Source organism: Suillus discolor (genome assembly GCF_016758755.1).
Source record: "Suillus discolor strain FC423 chromosome Unknown F5147scaffold_14, whole genome shotgun sequence".
Lineage (NCBI taxonomy): Eukaryota > Fungi > Basidiomycota > Agaricomycetes > Boletales > Suillaceae > Suillus > Suillus discolor.
The window spans coordinates 671,004-690,891 of record NW_024541261.1 but is presented as its reverse complement, the minus strand read 5'-3'; the positions used below and the strand labels follow the sequence as shown (position 1 = coordinate 690,891).

General features: G+C 49.3%; 2 protein-coding genes across 2 annotated transcripts; both read left to right on the top strand.

Annotated features, from left to right (window-relative positions):
* The first annotated feature begins 575 nt into the window (after positions 1 to 575).
* Positions 576 to 3,626, top strand: F5147DRAFT_632392 (CHAT domain-containing protein). The gene is made up of 3 exons (XM_041432820.1): positions 576 to 897; positions 1,034 to 1,742; positions 1,860 to 3,626. Exons 1-3 carry the CDS (start codon positions 708 to 710, stop codon positions 3,496 to 3,498), a joined length of 2,538 nt encoding a protein of 845 aa, XP_041295515.1. The 5' UTR covers positions 576 to 707; the 3' UTR covers positions 3,499 to 3,626.
* Positions 3,627 to 10,957: 7,331 nt separating this feature from the next.
* F5147DRAFT_632390 (CHAT domain-containing protein) lies at positions 10,958 to 14,636 on the top strand. Its single transcript, XM_041432819.1, has 4 exons — positions 10,958 to 11,102; positions 11,158 to 11,297; positions 11,345 to 11,442; positions 11,498 to 14,636. The coding sequence occupies exons 2-4, from the start codon at positions 11,219 to 11,221 to the stop codon at positions 14,462 to 14,464; spliced, it is 3,144 nt and encodes a 1,047-aa protein (XP_041295514.1). The 5' UTR covers positions 10,958 to 11,102; positions 11,158 to 11,218; the 3' UTR covers positions 14,465 to 14,636.
* The last annotated feature ends 5,252 nt before the right edge of the window (positions 14,637 to 19,888 follow it).

Sequence of the window (19,888 nt, the reverse complement as noted above, 5' to 3'; positions counted from 1 at the left end):
TCCGAGCGCATTCCCGCTGACATCTACATATCCATCAATGTTGACTCCAGTAGGCGCTGGAAATCAGCCATCAGTGTCTTATCATCTGATAGATCCGTAACTTGGACGAATTCTGTTGCTCTGTAAAGTTCATGCAGACTTTCGGACGCTATGCAAGAACTGATCATCGGTTTATAGATCATCACACTCCTCACCTGCGTTGTCAGTGGAGATCAGGGCGTCCTTTGAGCTTGGTCGAACGCTAGGCGGTGGAGAGCTCATCGGCGAACTTCAAATGTCTTGGGATGAGCTGCTCGATCATGGAGATGAACCATTTGGTGAGTGATTCGCTTCTCATTCGTGCACATATACTAACGTCTCATAGATATATCCTTCCCACCCGTGCGCGGTGTCCACCCTTCCCTTGAGCTGAAGGTCGCCATTGTACATGCTTGCGACGATCAGGATGACGCCCTGTTTGACGTGAGTGATGCTGGTATCTGTCGTGTTAGCTTTTGCTGATATAACGCAAACTGCAGTCCCTCGTAGACTGCGAGATTGCTCGAGACACAGATGCGGGCCACGCACAATTTGCCAAATACATCAGACGCAAGAGGGTCTCTCACCTGAAACGTGCTGTAGAGCATTTTCAGTTGGTTCTGGACCAGTGTCCGGTCAGCCATCCAGATCATGCCATAGCTCTTACCAACCTCGCATGCGCCCGCCTTATGGGCTACATCCGGAATGATGTTCAAGACATCGATGCCACCACTTCCCTCTTACGCGACGCCCTTGCATTGCGTCCGCAGCCCCATCCCGATCATCCCTTGTCTCTATATAATCTTGCCGAAGCGCTGACTTGGCGCCACTACAAGACAAGGACTGCTGCCGATATGCACGAAGCCGCCCAACTCTATCGTGAACTACTGCCTCTCTGTCCAGAGGGCACGTACCTTAGAATCGCAGCAGGGGAAAAATGGTGTCGATTATGTGATCGGTGGATGCAACGAATTTCCAGAAGACGCATCCGATGAAAGCGTCCACATTCGAAGAGTCGTCCTCCTTCGGAGAGTCGTCATCGACCTCTTTTCTCTGGGCCATCGACTCCGTCCGAGAGTCCTCAACAAGCTTGCACAAGTACTTCGAACACGCTTTTATCGGTACGGCAGCATCGATAATCTTGACATGAGCATACGACGTGGTCGTGGAGCCGTGTCTCTGTGCCCCGAGGGACATGCTGACCGTGATGCCTGCCTGCACAGCTTGGCCTTCTCACTCAAGTTGCGCTTTGATCACCAAGGCAAACCTAATGACCTCGATGAGGCCATCACTTTGCACGAAGAGGCGCTGCGTCTGCGCCCTGTTGGGCACAAATATCATGATTGCTCATTGAGCAGCCTAGGGCTCGCCCTCGTCGCCCGTTTCAACGAACGCGGCGACATTGATGACATCACCCGAGCCATCAGCCTCCATCGCGAGGCACTGACGTTGCGCCCACCTGGGCATTCACGTCGTGACATCACGCTTAACACCCTTGCCGTCGCGCTCAAAACCAGATATGACAAATTGCATGTTAGTGAGGATCTCAACGAGGCCATTGATTTGTATCGCGAATCCCTTCGGTTAAAGCAGCTTGACCATCCAGGGCGCCCCACAACTCTTTCAGGTTTGAGCTCGGTGCTCTGCTCTCGTTTCACGCAAACTCAGAAGAAGGAAGATGTCGAGGAGGCCATTACCCTTTGCCAACAATCATTGGCGGCTCTGTCTTCATTACACCCGGACAGGTATTTCAGCTACATGTGGCTGCAAGAAGCCTATTTGGCTCGTTACCAAATTCTATGTGACCCTGGTGAATTGTCGCTGGCTATACAGAACTTCAGACTTGCATCAGGGCACCCCACTCAAGGATTCCCGCAACGCATTATGACAACATACAATTGGACCATTGACGCGGAGCAGCTTGGTGATGTGTCCGCATTAGAGGCATACAGCACGTGTTTTGACCTTCTTGATGGTCATTTGGCAACGCGATCATCGACAATTTCACGACGCGAAGCTGCCGCTGCCTTCCATTACGTGAGATCCCTGCCCGTAGATGCAGCCCCATGTGCTATACGTCATGTCAATCTACGGCGGGCAGTCGAGCTCGTGGAGCAGGGCCGTGGCCAGCAGTGGTCGCTGGCATCTCGACTCAGGACTCCAGTCGAAAACCTCGAGTCAACAAATCCGAAACTGGCGTGCAATTATTTGGAGCTGAGCAAGCGCGTTTCCAATGCAGCCCAAAGTTCTGCAACCATCACCGACAGAGCTGCTGCCGATCGGGAAGCAGTAGAGTATAGGAGACTTACAAGGCAATGGGAAGCAGCTGTAGCTAGGATACGTGGTCTTCTGGCGTTTTCGCGGTTTCTGCTTCCACCTTTGTATGAAGATTTGCAAGCGGCAGCGCGCCAAGGCCCAGTCATCATCCTCATTGCGAGTCGATACTCATGCAGCGCCATCATCGTCCCGACGTCAGGAGACCCCCACCATGTTCCTTTGCCGTCCATCGCTCTCACAGATCTGAAGATTCTCAAGGATCGCTTCACCAGGGCAATACGAGATTCATCTCGGATGAACCCAGGGGAGCTGAGGACGGATCTAATAGTGCTTTTGCGGATAATATGGGGCCATATCATGCTGCCCATCGTCGACGTACTCGAGCACATCCTCAAACTACAGCGCCGCTCTCGAATCTGGCTGTGTCCCACTGCAGCTTTCACGTCCATTCCTCTCCATGCAGCTCACCCATTTCAAACAAAGGCGGATCGTTCTGGGAAGGAGCCATGCCTCGAGGATATCTACATTTGCTCTTACACGCCGACACTTTCGGCTCTGATCAGATCTAGACAGTTGATGAAGAAGCGTGTGCCTCCGTCCTTTGTAGCGATCGGACAGGGTCAACCGGGTGCAGGGAAAGGCAAGGCGCTGTTGGCCGTCGACAGCGAGCTCGAGCTTGTCCATCAGCTCGTCCCTGCGACGGCCAACCGCACCACTATTTCTGGCGACGAAGCCACACGAGCAGGTGCACTGTCAGCTTTGCAGCAGAACACCTGGGTGCACCTCGCTTGTCATGGTAAGCAGGACCCCACGCAGCCTTACGATTCGCATTTCGTCATGAGAGACGAACATCTGACGCTGCTCGATATTATGGAGAGACATATTCCGCACGCTGAGTTCGCGTTCTTATCGGCCTGTCATACTGCTGTAGGCGATGAGGAGACGCCCGATGAAGTGATCCACCTCGCAGCTGGTATTCAATTTTCAGGGTTCAAGAGTGTCGTTGGCACTCTGTGGGAGGTCGACGACTCTGTCGCAAAACATGTCGTCGAAGCTTTTTACGGGTATATGTTTGGAGATTTGAAGAATGGTGGCGTCATGGACTGCACGAGGGCAGCCTGGGCACTGAACTGTGCTACGCACGCGGTGAAGACGAAAGTGCCGCTCGAGCAGAGGATGGTTTTTGTTCATATTGGTGTGTAGTTCTACCCCGTATTGCTGTCGTCTGGTACATATTCACATATTGTTTATCTGCTATCCTCTTTCATTATGTTGTACAAATGACCCTGATATATACCTATTCTTGCGCTCTAGCTATCTTGTTTTCATATACCCTGCCATGCTTTGTTTTCGACTAGAATGTTCACCAAAGTTCTTGTGTACTCGACTTGGTTGTAACTTCGTCTGCTACTTGGATACTTAGATAGTCGGAGTCCAACCAAGCCTACCCGCGCCTTCAAGTCCCGCCCCTTCTGCCTCATCGAATCTCGACTAACCACTGCCCATGTAATCAATGCCGAGTGAAGTCAGAAGTGAATTCCGGCTGGCTGCTTCGACTTGTGGCCCGTATGCGTACTGCTTGCATTCGCTCCAAAATTAGAGCTAATCTGCCCATGAAGCATGCACTTAGTATTGTGTCGTGTCGTGTCATGCTCAGGCCTACTTTGACGCGACGATTTCAGGCAAGATATAGCCGGTATTCGATATTCATTTCCTATGGTAGGCGCTAATGATTCAAAACGTACTCATATTTGTGAAGTGCTCGGCACCTCCTCGACTCATCCTCAAACCTACCTCCCGTTAACGTTGAAACGATGTCGTGATGTTTCCCTGTGATAGACGTGTTCACTGACGCACCTTTCACTGCTGTCAGACTTTCCGGGATATCTTGTAGCTGATGCGTGTGCAGAAATTGTAGCTGGATATTGGAAAAGCTGTCAGTATTTCAGACAGATAGATTCGAATGGGTGAGTGTAGCTCTATACATTGTGAGATTAGCTTTGGAGATACACCAAGCGGAACTATCAAAGTGTCGTCTGTGCTCCTGTCGAACATCGGTCCGCCTGCATCCAGCACCAAAATCAAAGAGCTCCGCAGTCAGGCCACGTCCTCCAAAGCCAATGTGAAAGGGAATCCTCGCGTTCGATGCCCTCTGCTATTCGTTATCTTTGTCCTGTCATCCGGGATAACTTATTCAGTAATGCCGGATATCGTGGATGACGAAACTAGATGGTGACATACGGGCTAGGCGACATTCAACGCTTTACGGTAGACGTGAGATACACGAGATAAACATAAGCAAGGGACAAACTTTTGATCTCCATGTTCTGTTTGGGTGTCGCTTGTGAACTCTTTGACCTTCTTCAAGGCATCTCTGCTGCTCTCTCCAACAGGTTATTTCCAAACATTCTCGATGAGAAGCACTGAACTATCGCTGGTCGCCGAAAGAATGTCAGTGAACGCACCCCTTCAGTCATGTGAGTCACCCTGGCTGTCACGTATTGGAGTGGAATATGAAGTATGCCTGACGATGAAACTCGAACAGCAAATTTACATCGTCTTCTTGAGTCGTGTTTGATAAACATAGATATGCTTGCGGTACAGGAGGACTTGATTGATTTTCGCGTTAATGAATTCGTGTTATTGGATTTCAGCAAACATATGACAAGGTGATATATTGAGCAACACAGCTTCAATTCAGACAGATTCAGGCCCGCCAAGTCACTAATGGCGAGACGATGAGCTAAGTGAAAGGTGCTGAGGAAGCGTTGTGAATCAGTCGTCTCGTGAATGTGCTGAACGTGAACTCATATGTGGGAAATACATCGATGAGCTGACAAGGAAGAAATCGTTAAGCAGTGGGCCAGCATCGAGGATGCATGTGCATTGACGATGGAGGACAGAGATGTTCCTGATGAGGGAGAACATTTGAAAACTGTAAGATATAATGCGCAGGCTTATTATTAAATTTGGACGTACTAGTAAATGGATGAGAGCAAGCCAAGCTTTCAATCGAGCCAAGTCGTAATTGCGCCAATACGGTTGTGTTTCCTATTGCGGAATCCAATCCACTCACTCTCCATGATCGAAGGCGACACTCTTGAGACATATTATAAATTTTAAACATGCGGCACACTCGGCATCGTAGCGGACTTGGAAAATTATGCCTGCTGCTCGACCACGACCTCCTCGTCGTTCTGCACGACTCAAAGCACTGCAGACACCCTTTCGAAAAGAGAGATTCTCCATGGACCAAATGTCAGGGCCTGTCACCCGTGGAAGGGGTGGCAAGTCTCGAGGTTCGCGAAGTACTACCGGCCCAGATCAGCCCAAGTTTCAGATACAATGGCTATCTGCTCCCTTCCGCACCCAGAAGGTCGTCGACTACCTCCGTGACCACTCAGCTGATTGTCGGATATTATTCCCCTCTGAAGTAAAACAATCACACCCTGATGATGGCCGCCCCTCGGCCAAAGATAAAGTCTCAATCTGCGCTATCATTGCCAAGCATGTCTTTGAGGACGATGGTGACTATACAGACCACTATGCAAATGCACCGGATAAATTCCGAGACTCTACGAACAATCACATCCAGGCGTAAGTTTGTCTGATAGTCCTCCCCCTATGTACTAACATCTATTTAAAGTCTCAAAAAAAAAAATCGTGAATGCCACGATCGATTGCATGCCACTGGTGCTGGTGTCATGCCACAGGACGAACACGCTCCCCAGAATTTACGTGGTATGTATCCCTTTCATATTTAAGATAGTCTAACTGACAAATTTCACAGCGCAGGTACTCAAAGAATTTCCGTGGTATGACGATCTTGCTATCATTTTGAGGGGGAATCCGGCATTGTCCTCTCGAACGGTTTCATCACGCCCGGGAACGGACCACGCCGCCAATTTTTTTTCAATCTCACATTCAGCTGGGAGCTCATACTCTAATGGCTCGAATTCTGGAAGCGCTCAGTATGGCTATGCCCCTGGCACTCATCCTCAGCCTAATCTTGCCAGTGCTAATAATCCTTCTGGCGCTCATCCTTCTTCCGGTGCTCATCCTCCTCCCGGTGCTCATTCTCCTCCCGGCACTTATCCTCCTCCCGGCGCTCATCCTCCTCCCGGCACTTATCCTCCTCCCGGCGCTCATCCTCCTCCCGGCACTCATCCTCCTCCTGGTACTTATCCTCCTCCTGGTACTCATCCTCCTCCCGGTACTTATCCTCCCGGCACTTATGCTGCTCCCGGTAGTCACTATGGATTCAGTCACGCCCTCAGCCCTATCAGATGGGCTACCATGAGGAGCATGCCCAGCGCCCCCGGTATCATACTCAATCTCACAGCACGCCTCCCCCCTCTGACTCTCCTCTCGACGAGGATGAGGACATCAACATGCTAGATTATTCTACCCTTCCCAATGATGGGGAGGGGACAGATTTTTCATTTGGTGACCTACCGCCACGCAATCACCCTGTGATGCCTGATTACCGGGACGAACCTAATGTCATCATCCTGGATAGTCCACCTAAGTCTAGACCTGCAAGATCGAAGCGACCACCTCCTCCATCGTCCCCGTCGCTGTCCCCGTCCCCGTCCCCATCCCCCTCTATCACTCCCCCGCCAAAATCAGACTTCATTCTACCACCAAAATTGCAAACTTCCCACCGCGACAGTCGCAGTTCCTTTGCGCTCGCTGATCCGAAGAAACGTCCGGGCATGGCATCACCCACGCCTGTCTCTCGCCACTCTTCAGAGAAACGTCCGGGCACGGCATCACCCAAGCCTGTCTCTCGCCGCTCTTCAGGGTCATCCTTGCAGTCTAGACTGTCGACGTCATCGGCGCCTGCAGCGATGTCTCCGACATCTAAAGCTGCGTCCTCCACGGGCAAACGCAAGCAGACGAAGAAGGCACGGTCCGATATTCAGAGCCAAGTTGATCTGATCAAGGACGAGATTGGGAACGCGCAGTCGGATAGGATTACGAGGGAGGAGCTGAAGAACAAGCGATACATGCTGAAGTATAATCTTGCGCGTCAGGTAAGCGAGCACAGATTCCTCAAGACCGAATGTGCCGACGAATGTGTGGAAGCTGCTGCTGCCCATCAACGTTCTTTGGAGGCAAAGGCCTCCGAGATCCGCCTCCGCGAGGCAGAGGCCAAGATGCATGATGCATTGGCACATGCACATGCTGAGGAGGCAACAACGCTCCGCCTCAAGATTGAACTTGCTTGGCTTACTAATCCTTCTGGGTCTTGAGGGTGTGCTATCCTGCTGTTCATACTGCTCATATGTTACACATGTTACTTTCTGTTACATTGATCTTTGTGTGTACTAGCTTGCCAATAGAATCTGCAACTATTCCTACTCTCCTCTCCTTTGTGCCCCTGAGTGAGGACTGTCCAATAACAAATCTTTCAACATCTCTCTATGAATGTGACCAGGTGTCCCTTCATACAACCTATCACCCACCTGCCCATTCCCATCTGGTCCTTCATCTTCACCATGAGCAATATTATTGTCCTCCTGACAAGCCCATTTCACTGAGCCCCTGTTCCCTGTAAGATTGTGCTTTTCTTCAAAACGGATTATCATGTTGTGAAGTATCAAACAACACTGAATCCGATGGACAGCTGCCTGCAGGTCCTCTGCTGAATTGATATTCTGTCGAAGATCTCGAAGAGATTGGAACCGCCCTTTCAATGCAGAAAATGCGTGTTCGACACGGACACGGACCTAAATAAAATTAAAATGAAGAAAAATCAGGAGAAAAAAATATACAAACTTTGGAAAGATAATAATTGAAGGTCCTCTGATTTGCTGTTAGTTGTCCATTGCGGGGCTTCTTGAAAGGAGGAATACACCAGGTGTTCAGTGGGTAAGCACTGTCTGCCCAGATCCAGTGATCAGCTGGCAGAAGTGTGTCGTGCTCTTGATAGATACGAGTGGATTTAAATGCATATGCATCATGGACACTTCCAGGGTGACCAAGAGCATAATCAACTATAAGAAGATTATGAGGCATAATGACTGCCTTGAATTTTTTTAATTTTTTAATCATAAAAATAAAAATAAAAAACTCACTTGACAACCAAGGGAATACTTAGATTTCCTATCATAAAAAGCCTCATGGAAAAAGCCTGGAGTTGCATACAGATCAACTGTGGTCCCATCAACAGCTAGGATCCCATTCTTCCACTCAGGGCAAGTGGTAGCCTTTGCACTATACTGCCGAGCAAGCTCAAAATCCTTTGAGTCGTGGGGAGGGAAGACCATGAAGGCATCATGCTGGTCAAGCAGTGCGACCATTACACGATTAGTACAGTTGACAACAGAGCCAACACTAACTGCCTGCCCATTGAGACACATCCACTAGAGAGATGGAATTGCCATAGTGGCCAGCACGGTTGAGAAAAATTGCAAGTTGAATAGCAACAGGAAGCTGGGGGTTGTTTGAGTTGTTGTGAAAAATAGGATGGCCAGAGATTAGATCAAGGATGTCGTCAAAGATTTCTGGGTCCACGCGTAATTTATGACGAAATAAAAGAGGGCGATGTTCTCCAAAATGAACAAGAAGGTGGAGCTGCGGGGCCCTTGGGAGAGGTTCCTTGGGCCTGTGGAGTACACGAGCCCTTAAAACTTCATCCCGGAGAGTCGAAATAGCATCTTGGAGGCGGTTGTAGTGGGCAAGAACATAGTCATCAGAAAAGTCAGATGAGTCGTCAGAAAAGTCAGATGAGTCGTCAGATAAGCCAGAGAGGACTGGAGAAAGAGGTGAGGGAGGGGTAATCATGATATTTAAGAAAATATCAAGCTCTGAGTCATGGGTAAGATCAAAAGATTCAAAACTTGAGATAGAGTCCATAGAGTCATCATCTTCCATGACTTGCTGATATCTTGCCCTGGCTACCACAAGGGCAGTCTGGTCAATATCATTCAGCATCTGTGCATGGTTGGATTGACGAGGCATGATGGGGATCAAGGGTATCAAAACCCCTATCTGGTGTGCATATGTGACGTAGATTTCAGCGGAGTTTAAAATTTCGGAATAGTCCGGTGTTTCATCTCACGTTGTAAGTTGGCGTCGTTCTCGATCTCACCTCGCACCTCGGTCCTCAGCACCCAGCACTTAGGACACAGGCCTCAGGCCCATCATGGTCATTACCTTATCAGATGTCATGCATGCAAGGTAAGTGATTTTGTGCTTTTCTCGAGCTCACTAACTTTTGCTCTTCTCTAGTTCTATTTTAGTCTTATCAGATGCAGACCCACCTGACCAGCAGCGCCTCATTTTCGCTGGCAAGTCGAAGACCGATCACGTTGGAGGTGGAGTCTTCTGACACCATTGACAAGTCCCTCCTCCTCCTCTTCCTCCTCCTCCCCCCAGCCGCTTAACCGTCGAGTCTCTCGTTTCTGCAGAGGGACGCAGATCTTCGTCAAGTCCTCTTCCTCCTCCTCCCCCCGGCCGCTTAACCGTCGCGTCTCTCGTTTCTGCGGAGGGACGCAGATCTTCGTCAAGTCCCTCCTCCTCACATCTCCTTGCTGGTCTTTTTTGCGAGAAGGAGATACTAATTTTGATGTTTGGTCTTGATGCTGCTGGTAAGACTATCCTGTATAAGCTCAAATTGTAACTACCATCGTATTCAACGTTGAAACTGTCAAATATAAGAACATTTCTTTATGATACTTGTGCAAGTTTCCCCATCGCATGCTTCGCAAATCCTAAGTGTTGTTTGAATGTCCGACGTCGTGCCGATGTGCGCCGGGTATTACTCAGCTGTGTTACTTTCAACCTTACCCGAGTTTTGTCAAACTCTAGCCGGAAGTTAGCGAGCTTTAGCGAGGTTTTAATTTCTACTCTGAGTACCACTATAGGCTATGTTCAGATGTTTACCGAAACTGTAATCACTGCCACCTTCAGTCACGGCGCCAATAACCATGTCCTCGGCCAAAATAACATTAATATGTTCCCATCACCTTCCAGGCTTCCCTAGTACACGATGGACCTGCTGGCCTATTCATTCGCTGCCAAAGTATTTCTCTCTCACAGTGTTTAGTTTGATATCTCTTGGCAGCGGCCACAGCTTGCTGAACGTTCGTCAATCGTCCTTCACCGAATAATCATGCAGTTGGTTGCATCATCACTTTTCAAGTTGACATTCCTTTCTCATTCCTCTGTTCAGGCAAGATCATCCTCCCCCCATAGCTCTATCAGCTAAATTGGGCGAGTCATATACAATCATTCGGAAGTCCAATCACTCTGAGACTCGCATGTCCCCTTCGACCTTGGCTGGCCACTTTCGCTGAAGACTGGTCATGACATTGTCTAATTTAGATTCTTGCGCTAATCCTGGTCGATGATCTCCATTCCCAGCACTTAGTGCAATCATACCAGCATCTATCGTACTCCAGCCCTCGACCACACACACACACTCTCTCAGCCGAACTCTATCCACAGTCTGACTCATTCCACCCACCCTCCGCCTTCTCCTACTGCTCATTCCGAACCTATCTCAATTTCAGATGCTGCGTGTGATTCGTCGTTTGTTTCGTCCCACGATCACACGTAGTGGCCTCGAAGAATGATATATCAGACTTGAAGGCGAGTCCCTCTATATTACCTTCGTATCTGTTTCATCATCCTCCCACTCGACCTACAGTTATCAGTGGAAAGAATCTTCAAGTCCCTTCCGAGCGCATTCCCGCTGGCATCTACATATCCGTCAATGTCGACTCCGGGAGACGCTGGAAATCAGCCATCGGTGTCTTATCGTCTGATGAATCTGTAGTGTGGGGGAATTTTGTGACTCTGTAAAGTCCATGGAGATTGTCTGACGCTATGCAAGAACTAATATTTGGTTTATAGACCATCGCATGCCTCACCTGCGTTGTCAGTGGAGATCAGAGCATCTTATGAGCTTGGTCGAATGGTTGGCGGTGGTGAGATCGTTGGAGGACTTCAAATGTCATGGGATGAGGTACTCAATCATGGAGATGAGCCATTCGGTGAGTGATTCGTTTCTTATTCATGCACACACACTGACGTCCTGTAGATTTATCCTTCCCACCCGTGCATGGTGTTCACCCTTCCATCAAGCTGAAGGCCGCTATTGTACATGCTTGCGACGATCAGGACGACGCACTGTTTCATGTGAGTGACGCTGGTATCTGTCCTTTAGCTTTTGCTGACAGGACGCAAACTGCAGTCCCTAGTAGACTGTAAGATTGCTCGAGACACAGATGCGGGCCACGCACGATTTGCCAAATACATGAAACGCAAGAGGGTCTCTCACCTGAAACGTGCCGTAGAGCATTTTCAGTTGGTTCTGGACCAGTGTCCGGTCAGCCATCCAGACCATGCCACGGCTCTCACCAACCTCGCGTGCGCCCGCCTCAAAGGCTACATCTTAAATGATATTGAAGACCTCGATGCCACCACTTCCCTCTTCCGCAACGCCCTTGCATTGCGTCCGCGGCCCCATCCCGATCATCCCTTATCTCTATATAATCTTACCGAAGCGCTGACTTGGCGCCACGACAAGAAAAGTACTGTTGGCGACATCCGCGAAGCCGCCCAACTCTATCATGAACTACTGCCTCTCTGTCCAGAGGGCACCTACCTTCGTAACATCGCGGCAGGGAAAAATGGTGTCGATTATGTGATCTACGGATGCAACGCCGCCCCAACAGAGGCATCCGATGAAAGCATCCACCTTCGAAGAGTCGTCCTCGAGCTCTGTCCTCTGGGCCATCGACTCCGTCCCAGAGCCCTCATGGAGCTTGCACAAGCAGTTGAAGCACGCTTTGATCAGCACGGCAGCATCGATGATCTTGACACGAACATCCAACTCGGTCGCGAAGCCGTGTCTCTGATCCCCGAGGGACATGCTGACCGTGGTACCTACCTGAACAACTTGGCCGACTCACTCGAGTCGCGCTTCCAACACCAAGGCAAACCTAATGACCTCGACGAGGCTATCTCTTTGCACGAATTGGCGCTGCGCCTGAGCCCTGTTGGGCATGAACATCGTAATTTCTCATTGAACAACCTAGGGAGCGCCCTCATCACCCGTTTCAACAAACGCGGCAACATTGATGACATCACCCGAGCTATCAGCCTCCATCGCGAGGCACTGATGTTGCGCCCACCTGGGCATCCACGTCATGACACCACGCTTAACAACCTTGCCCACGGGCTCCAAACCAGACATGACAAATCGCATGTTAGCGAGGATCTTAACGAGGCCATTGATTTGTATCGCAAATCTCTTCAGTTAAAGCAGCTTGACCATCTAGAGCGCCATGTAACTCTTTGCAATTTGAGCTCGGCGCTCTGCTCTCGTTTCACGGAAACTCAGAAGAATGAAGATGTCGAGGAGGCCATCACTCTTTGCCAACAATCATTGGAGGCTTTGCATTCACTGCACCCAGACAGACACTACTCATATTTCAGGCTACGGGAAGCCTATATGTCTCGTTACCACATTCTACACGACCCTGCTGATTTGTCGCTCGCTATAGAGAACTTCAGACTTGCATCAAGACATCCCACTCAAGGATTTCCGGCACGCATCATGGAGGTTATTGAGTGGGCTCGCCAAGCAGAAGTCTGTGAACATGAATCTGCCCTAGAAGCATACCAGATGTGCTTTGAACATTTTGACAGCCACGTGATGACACGATCGTCGATCACCTCGCGGCGTGAGGCTGCAACCGCCTTTCGTGGTGCGCGGTCACTTCCTGTAGATGCAGCCTCATGTGCTATACGTTGTGACAATCTACGACAAGCAGTTGAACTTGTGGAGCAGGGTCGTGGTCAGCAGTGGTCTCTGGCCTCTCGACTCAGGACTCCAGTTGAAGATCTCGAGTCAGCAAATCCGACACTGGCGCGCAATTATTCGGAGCTAAGCAAGCGCGTTTCCAATGCAGCCCAGAGTTCTGCAATGATCACTGACAGAGCTGCTACTGATCGGGAGGAAATAGAGTACAGAAAACTTACAAGGCAATGGGAAGCTGCGGTGGCTGAGATACGCCATCTTCCAGCATTTTCGCGATTCCTGCTTCCACCTTCGTATGAAGACCTCCAATCCGCAGCGCGCCAGGGCCCAGTCATTATCCTCGTTGCCAGTCAATACTCGTGCAGCGCCGTCATCGTCCCGACGTCAGGAGACCCCCATCATGTTCCTTTGCCGTCCATCGCTCTCGCAGATCTGAATGTTCTTAAGGATCGCTTCACCAGGGCAATACGAGATTCATCTCGGATGAACCCACGGGAGTCGAGGACGGATCTCATAGTGCTGTTGCGGATAATATGGGACCAGATCATGCTGCCCATCGTCAACGCACTCGAGCACGTCCTCAAACTACAGCGCCGCTCTCGAATCTGGCTGTGTCCCACTGCAGCTTTCACGTCCATTCCTCTCCATGCAGCTCACCCGTTTCAAACAAAGGCGGATCGTTCTGGGAAGGAGCCATGTCTGGAGGATCTCTACATCTGCTCTTACACGCCGACACTTTCTGCTCTGATCAGATCTAGACAGTTGATGAAGAAGCGCAGTGTGCCGCCGTCCTTTGTGGCGATCGGACAGGGTCAACCGGGTGCAGGGAAAGGCAAGGCGCTGTTGGCCGTCGACAGCGAGCTCGAGCTTGTCCATAAGCTCGTCCCTGCGACAGCCAACCGCACCACTATTTCTGGCGACGAAGCCACACGAGCAGGTGCACTGTCAGCTTTGCAGCAGAACACCTGGGTGCACCTCGCTTGTCATGGCAAGCAGGACCCTACGCAGCCTTACGATTCACATTTCGTCATGAAAGATGAACATCTGACGCTGCTCGATATTATGGAGAATCATCTTCCGCAGGCCGAGTTCGCGTTCTTATCAGCTTGTCACACTGCTGTAGGCGATGAGGAGACGCCGGATGAAGTGATCCACCTCGCAGCTGGTCTTCAGTTTTCAGGGTTCAAGAGCGTCGTTGGCACGCTGTGGGAGGTCGACGATGCTGTCGCGAAACACGTCGTCGAAGCTTTTTACGGGTATATGTTTGGAGATTTGAAGAATGGTGGCGTCATGGACTGCACGAGGGCAGCCTGGGCACTGAACTGTGCTACGCATGCGGTGAAGACGAAAGTGCCGCTCGAGCAGAGGATGGTTTTTGTTCATATTGGTGTGTAGTTCTACGTCGTATTGCCGTCGTCTGGCATATATTCTCATGTTGTTGATCTGTGATACTCTTTCACTCTGTTGTACAAATGACCCTGATACCTATTCTTGCGCTCTAGCTATCTTGTTTTCGTATACCCTGCCGTGTTTTTTTTTCGACTAGAATGTTCATCAAAGTTCTTGTGTACTCGACTCGTTTGCAACTTCGTTGGGTACTTAGATAGTGGGAGTCAGGTCAGTCAAGCCTACCCGCGCCTTCAAGTTTCACCTCTCGCAAGAATGGGACCCTAGGCCTGAGCCATCTCTTTCGTGACATAGGTATTTCATATGCACAATTATTGCAACTGCCAGTTGAATATCATATATCATAGGCCATAGATAGGACATGTATATGGAGTACAAGGCAGCAAGCACCTATTTCAAACGGGTACACCTTCACCGTGTTCTTGAGAAACTTGGTTCCTCAGGTGGATGCATTGCGCAACACGCGAAAAACCACGCTACCTTGCTCCTTACAGAAAAAGGCGCATCCCAAACCTCGAGAGACTTATTTACATGCTGAGGGTTTGGATCTTGTTCCCTGCACGGCACGGATTAGTTGTCAGGAACAGCTTATATCAACCAACTTACTCAGCGAATCTTCCTGGCACATTCGTGAAATCTTCGATGTCCGCTCCTATTAGCATTGTCAACACTGCGTCAAGTTATCCAGTTGAGATTACCATCGAGTTCGTACCAAGAGATCTTCTCAATCTCCCGAAGGAAGGTCCACGTCTCCGTGCCCCTCACGGTAGGGACGGGTGCATGCTTGCTGCTAGAGATAGTTGCTGCTCGTCAGTCAATACCGAGGGCCACAGACCGATACATCCGGGCGATTTAAGTTTTCGAATCATCATGTCGATGCATTCTTGACGAGAGGATTAGTTAACTAGTACGGCATGAACGGTACAACAATCAAGAACATACTCGACTCTCTGGACATTCAGACTTCAAGTTCATTCCCAATCATTGACATACCCCAACAGTGAGCAGAGTCGGCTCTCCCTCGTTCCTCGGCCAGCCGACATGTTCACCGCGACGAAGACTCAGGGCCAAGTCCAGCGCTTCAATTTTTCAGCCGACGGTGTGAGTGCGTGCACGGGTTAGTTGATGAACCGATGACATGAATAAAAGTTTGGTGAACGGAGTCCCTGGATGAATTCCCCCTGCACTATACCCTACTATACCCCCTAGTTCAAGCCCGATGTTGGTGGGGTACTTTCGATAATAAGAGCTATGCGCCCGTCAGGTAAACGTCAGCCATATGGTCCCACGCGAAAAGAAAAAAATACTGGTACCTGCATTCCACCCTTAACCGTTTCAACTGTAGTTCTTTCGAGAACCTAAAAGTGCAGGTCAACGCTACTATGGATCATTTCAAGAATAGCCATTCCTGGGAGATCGCATGCACTGAACGGGCAGGGTCAGCCTCTAGAAATAACGTCCGATAATGGTTTGTTGGAGGTCGACAATCGGTTGCGTGTGGGCAGAAGTGAACCCTCCACACCTCCTCTGCGAGGACACCAAGGGATGTACCTTAGTTGAAGTGTACAGTGGAAATTTGTGTCGGCGATAAAAAATTGCAGCGGTATAGTTTAATACTGAGTCTCAAGGAGATATCAACAAGATTTTATGCGTGTAAAAGTCGAATAACAGGATGCTCAAGCACTAGACCCTAAGGCCTGAGTCCTGAGGCCTGAGTCCTGAGGCCTGGCCTGACTCTTTGAGCTTTGAGGCCATCAGCAAAAGTGCCCAAATCTAACTAGGTCCGGCAAGGTCCGGAGAGTCTCCCACGGCCACATGATGCGTTCTGAGGCTTGATTGTATTTGTTCGTCATCACGCAAGGTACGCATACTCGTCTCATAAGGCCTTACTAGACTGTTTCAACCTCGCGGCAGCCTCGCGAGGCATTTCAAGATTGGTGCTGTCTCGCACAGGATTGTGAGGGAAACCTCATTTCTAGTAACGGTTCGTGTTTCAAAGGTACGGTCCGAGTCCTATTTCGGGTTCGGTTCATGCCTTTGAAACACATTCCTTCGGACCGTTCTCATATGAGTATTTAAGCCTTATCAATTATACTAATCGTTGCTTGAACAGCTCTCCAGCAGCCTCTCTTGATGCTGCTCTACTCAGTCTCATTATTTTTGTTCGCTGTTCTCACTATGGTCAACTGTCCAAACTGCGATGTTGAAGTTCGCGACTGTGGACTTTCCATGCACCTCAGCAGGTACTGCCACATGCGTGATATAGCTACGACATCTGCGCTTACTGAGCGGCTGGAGCACCGACAAGCAATTGCCCAAGCAGCCCGTGTAGAGGAAGAACGGAAACAGCAAGAAGAACGTGAGGTAGTACAGCATCGTCAACAACAACAGCAGCAGCCTCGTGTTGAGGAAGTGAGTATTATTTTTAAAACGTAAACTTGATATTCATATATGAACAGGTACCAGATATTGAAATGGACTTGCGACCATCTGGGCGTCCCAATCACCAGATACGTCTCCCCAAACGTTACCGTGACGAAGTTCCAGTCCTGCCAATTCCTGCCCCACCTCCAGTAGAGCCGGATGAGCTAGCATCAGTGCCTGATGACCCCAACGACATTGCCATGGACTTTGATGACAGACCATCATCGGAGCATGCCCCCCCTACAGAGCAACATCGTACGGACGCTGATACATTCGACCTTTTTTGTGAATACCCTCATTCATTTCCAACATACGACCCCAAACATTCAGCCTACTTCGATGCACTTTGTGACTCCTCAACATTCCAGCATGTTGATGGGGACGCTGATTACGAACGGCTGTGGTATGCTGGCTTCGGACAATCACTTGAGGCAGTCCACCATGACTACTTCGCACCATTCCTTAATGCCACTGTTTTTCAGCTCATGACGTGGTTTTACAACTCATCGATCTCGAAATCACTGCAAGATCTCAATCGTCTAGTCAACAATGTCATTTTAGCAGAGGATTTCTGCCGAGAGGATTTGTTAGATTTCAATGCGTCTAGGGAGGCCTCACGTCTTGAGAAGGCCCAACATGACCCTGCCTCGTCCATATTTTCTTCTGATGGATGGCACGAGACCTCAGTGAAAATACGACTTCCGTGCGAAAAAGAGAAGTTCTCTTCTGAAGATTGCGCACCTGAATTTGAAGTTAACGGGCTTTATTACCGCAAGCCATTGGAAGTCCTCAAATCTGCATACCAGGAGGTTGCAGCAAAGACGTTTCACACAAAGCCATACAAACTATTCTGGCAGCCTGACGACAACGAACCTCCAGAGAGGATCATTACTGAGTTGTATACGTCTGATGCCATGCTTCAAGAGCATGAGAAGCTTAACTCGCAGCCAAGTGAACCAGGCTGTAACTTGGAAACTGTCATTGGTGCGATTATGCTCTGGTCCGACTCTACTCATCTAGCGAGTTTCGGAAATGCTTCTCTGTGGCCGATATACTTGTTTATAGGCAATCAGTCAAAGTATATATTCGTGGCAAGCCAACATCGTTTGCAGCACATCATCTCGCATATATTCCAAAGGTCTGTCTTTAATATTTGAACTTGAGACACGAACTAATTATGTGTATAGCTATCAGATACTATCCAAGACTTCTACAAGAAGACTTTCGGTCGTAGTGCTACAGGTGCAGTGCTCACGCATTGCAAATGTGAATTAATGCAGGCCGTTTGGCACTTCCTACTCGATGCTGAATTCATAGATGCATATGAACATGGCTTCGTTGTCAAGTTCCCTGATGGAGTCTCTCGTCGTGTGTTTCCTCGTTTTTTCACCTATTCTGCTGATTATCCAGAGAAGTCTGTTTCACATCTTACTTGATCACATCATATTAATCTCCCTGATGTCAGGGTTCTACTTGCATGCATGAAATTCCTCGGGAGGTGTCCATGCCCGCGGTGTCTTGTTAGCAAAGACGACATTTTCAAATTAGGGACAAAGTTTGATCGACGGCAGCGCACCAGAAATTCTCGAGTCGACAATCATCCACGGCATAGTCTCATTGAACGAGCCTGTGAACTCATATTTGTTCGAGGCTATAGTGTAGTCAGCTCTGCAATTGAGAGAATTGTCGGTACCACCTCTGTGGCACCTATTCATGTATGTATGATTTGAATTGATCTCTCAACTTGAAAGTTTACTAACTGTGAGCATCAGAATGCCTTTTCAGAGAAGCTTGTGTTACGACAAGCGGTCGTGTGCGACTAGGATAATCTAACAGCGACAACCACGACAGTGGTACCGAGTGCTGAGAGTCGTCGGCCTTTACAGACAAGCAAAGGTTGCGTACTCGAACGTAGCTCGTGGTGGTTAACGAGGGGTTACGCTGAGATGATAGCAGGTTACAGGCAGTGAGAAGCGTCACTGAAGGTACGAGTCGATGTCGAGCAGGTGGCTTTAGCGGGACAAGGAGTTCAAGGGAAAACCTAGTTGATTAGACTAGTTCTGGGTAGTACCTAGTAAGATTAAAGTAAGGAACATCTACTTTAATCTTCGACCTTATATAAGGCTACTCTATCGTGTCTAAGCTCAGCCTAAAGCTGGGTTCTAATATGCTTATCTACATGAGTCAGAGATAGCGTCCATGCGGTACGCTTCTATCAGAGATAGGATCCACGTGGTATCCTTCTATCAGTACATGAGGCAACACGAGGCTTGCCTTCTATCTTGATAACATAAATAGGTCTTCTAGACCTATGTCGTCATGTCCATGTCACGTGCGGTCCAGACCGCTTATCTAAGCCGGCAGTTGCCGCTTATCGTCTCTCATCATCTATCATCTATAGAGCTGGTGAGGCTCCGGTGTCGTCTATTGTCTATAGCCGTGCGGGTGGCAGAGGGCTGTCTGCCGGCGGGGGACTCGTGCCATGTTACTGTAACAGCTTGCCAAGTTCGGTTTTGATTTCCACTCAATGCTCGTGCCCAACTTTATGCATGAGTTTGAGTTGGGAGTATGGAAGGCAACCCTTACGCATCTTCTCCGAATTTTGTATTCATATGGAGGTACTGCTGTGCAAGATCTCAATGAGCGGTAAGTCATTTTTTCTCATATATTTGCGTGTCCATCGTGATGATCCAGGTATCGTCTCGTGCCAACATTTGGACGTGACACCATCCGCAAGTTTAGTGACAATGTGTCAGGTCTTACAAAACTCGCAGCACGTGATTTCGAAGACCTGCTTCAGGTAGGAATATAAGTAATACAGCTGCTGTCATGCTGATCAATGCTGGCAGTGTGCGATGCCAGTATTTGATGGTCTTCTACCGGAACCATTCAACAACTCAATCCTCAACCTTCTGTTTGAGCTGGCCACCTGGCATGCATTCGGGAAGCTTCATATGCACACGGAGACGACACTCTACCATTTCGATA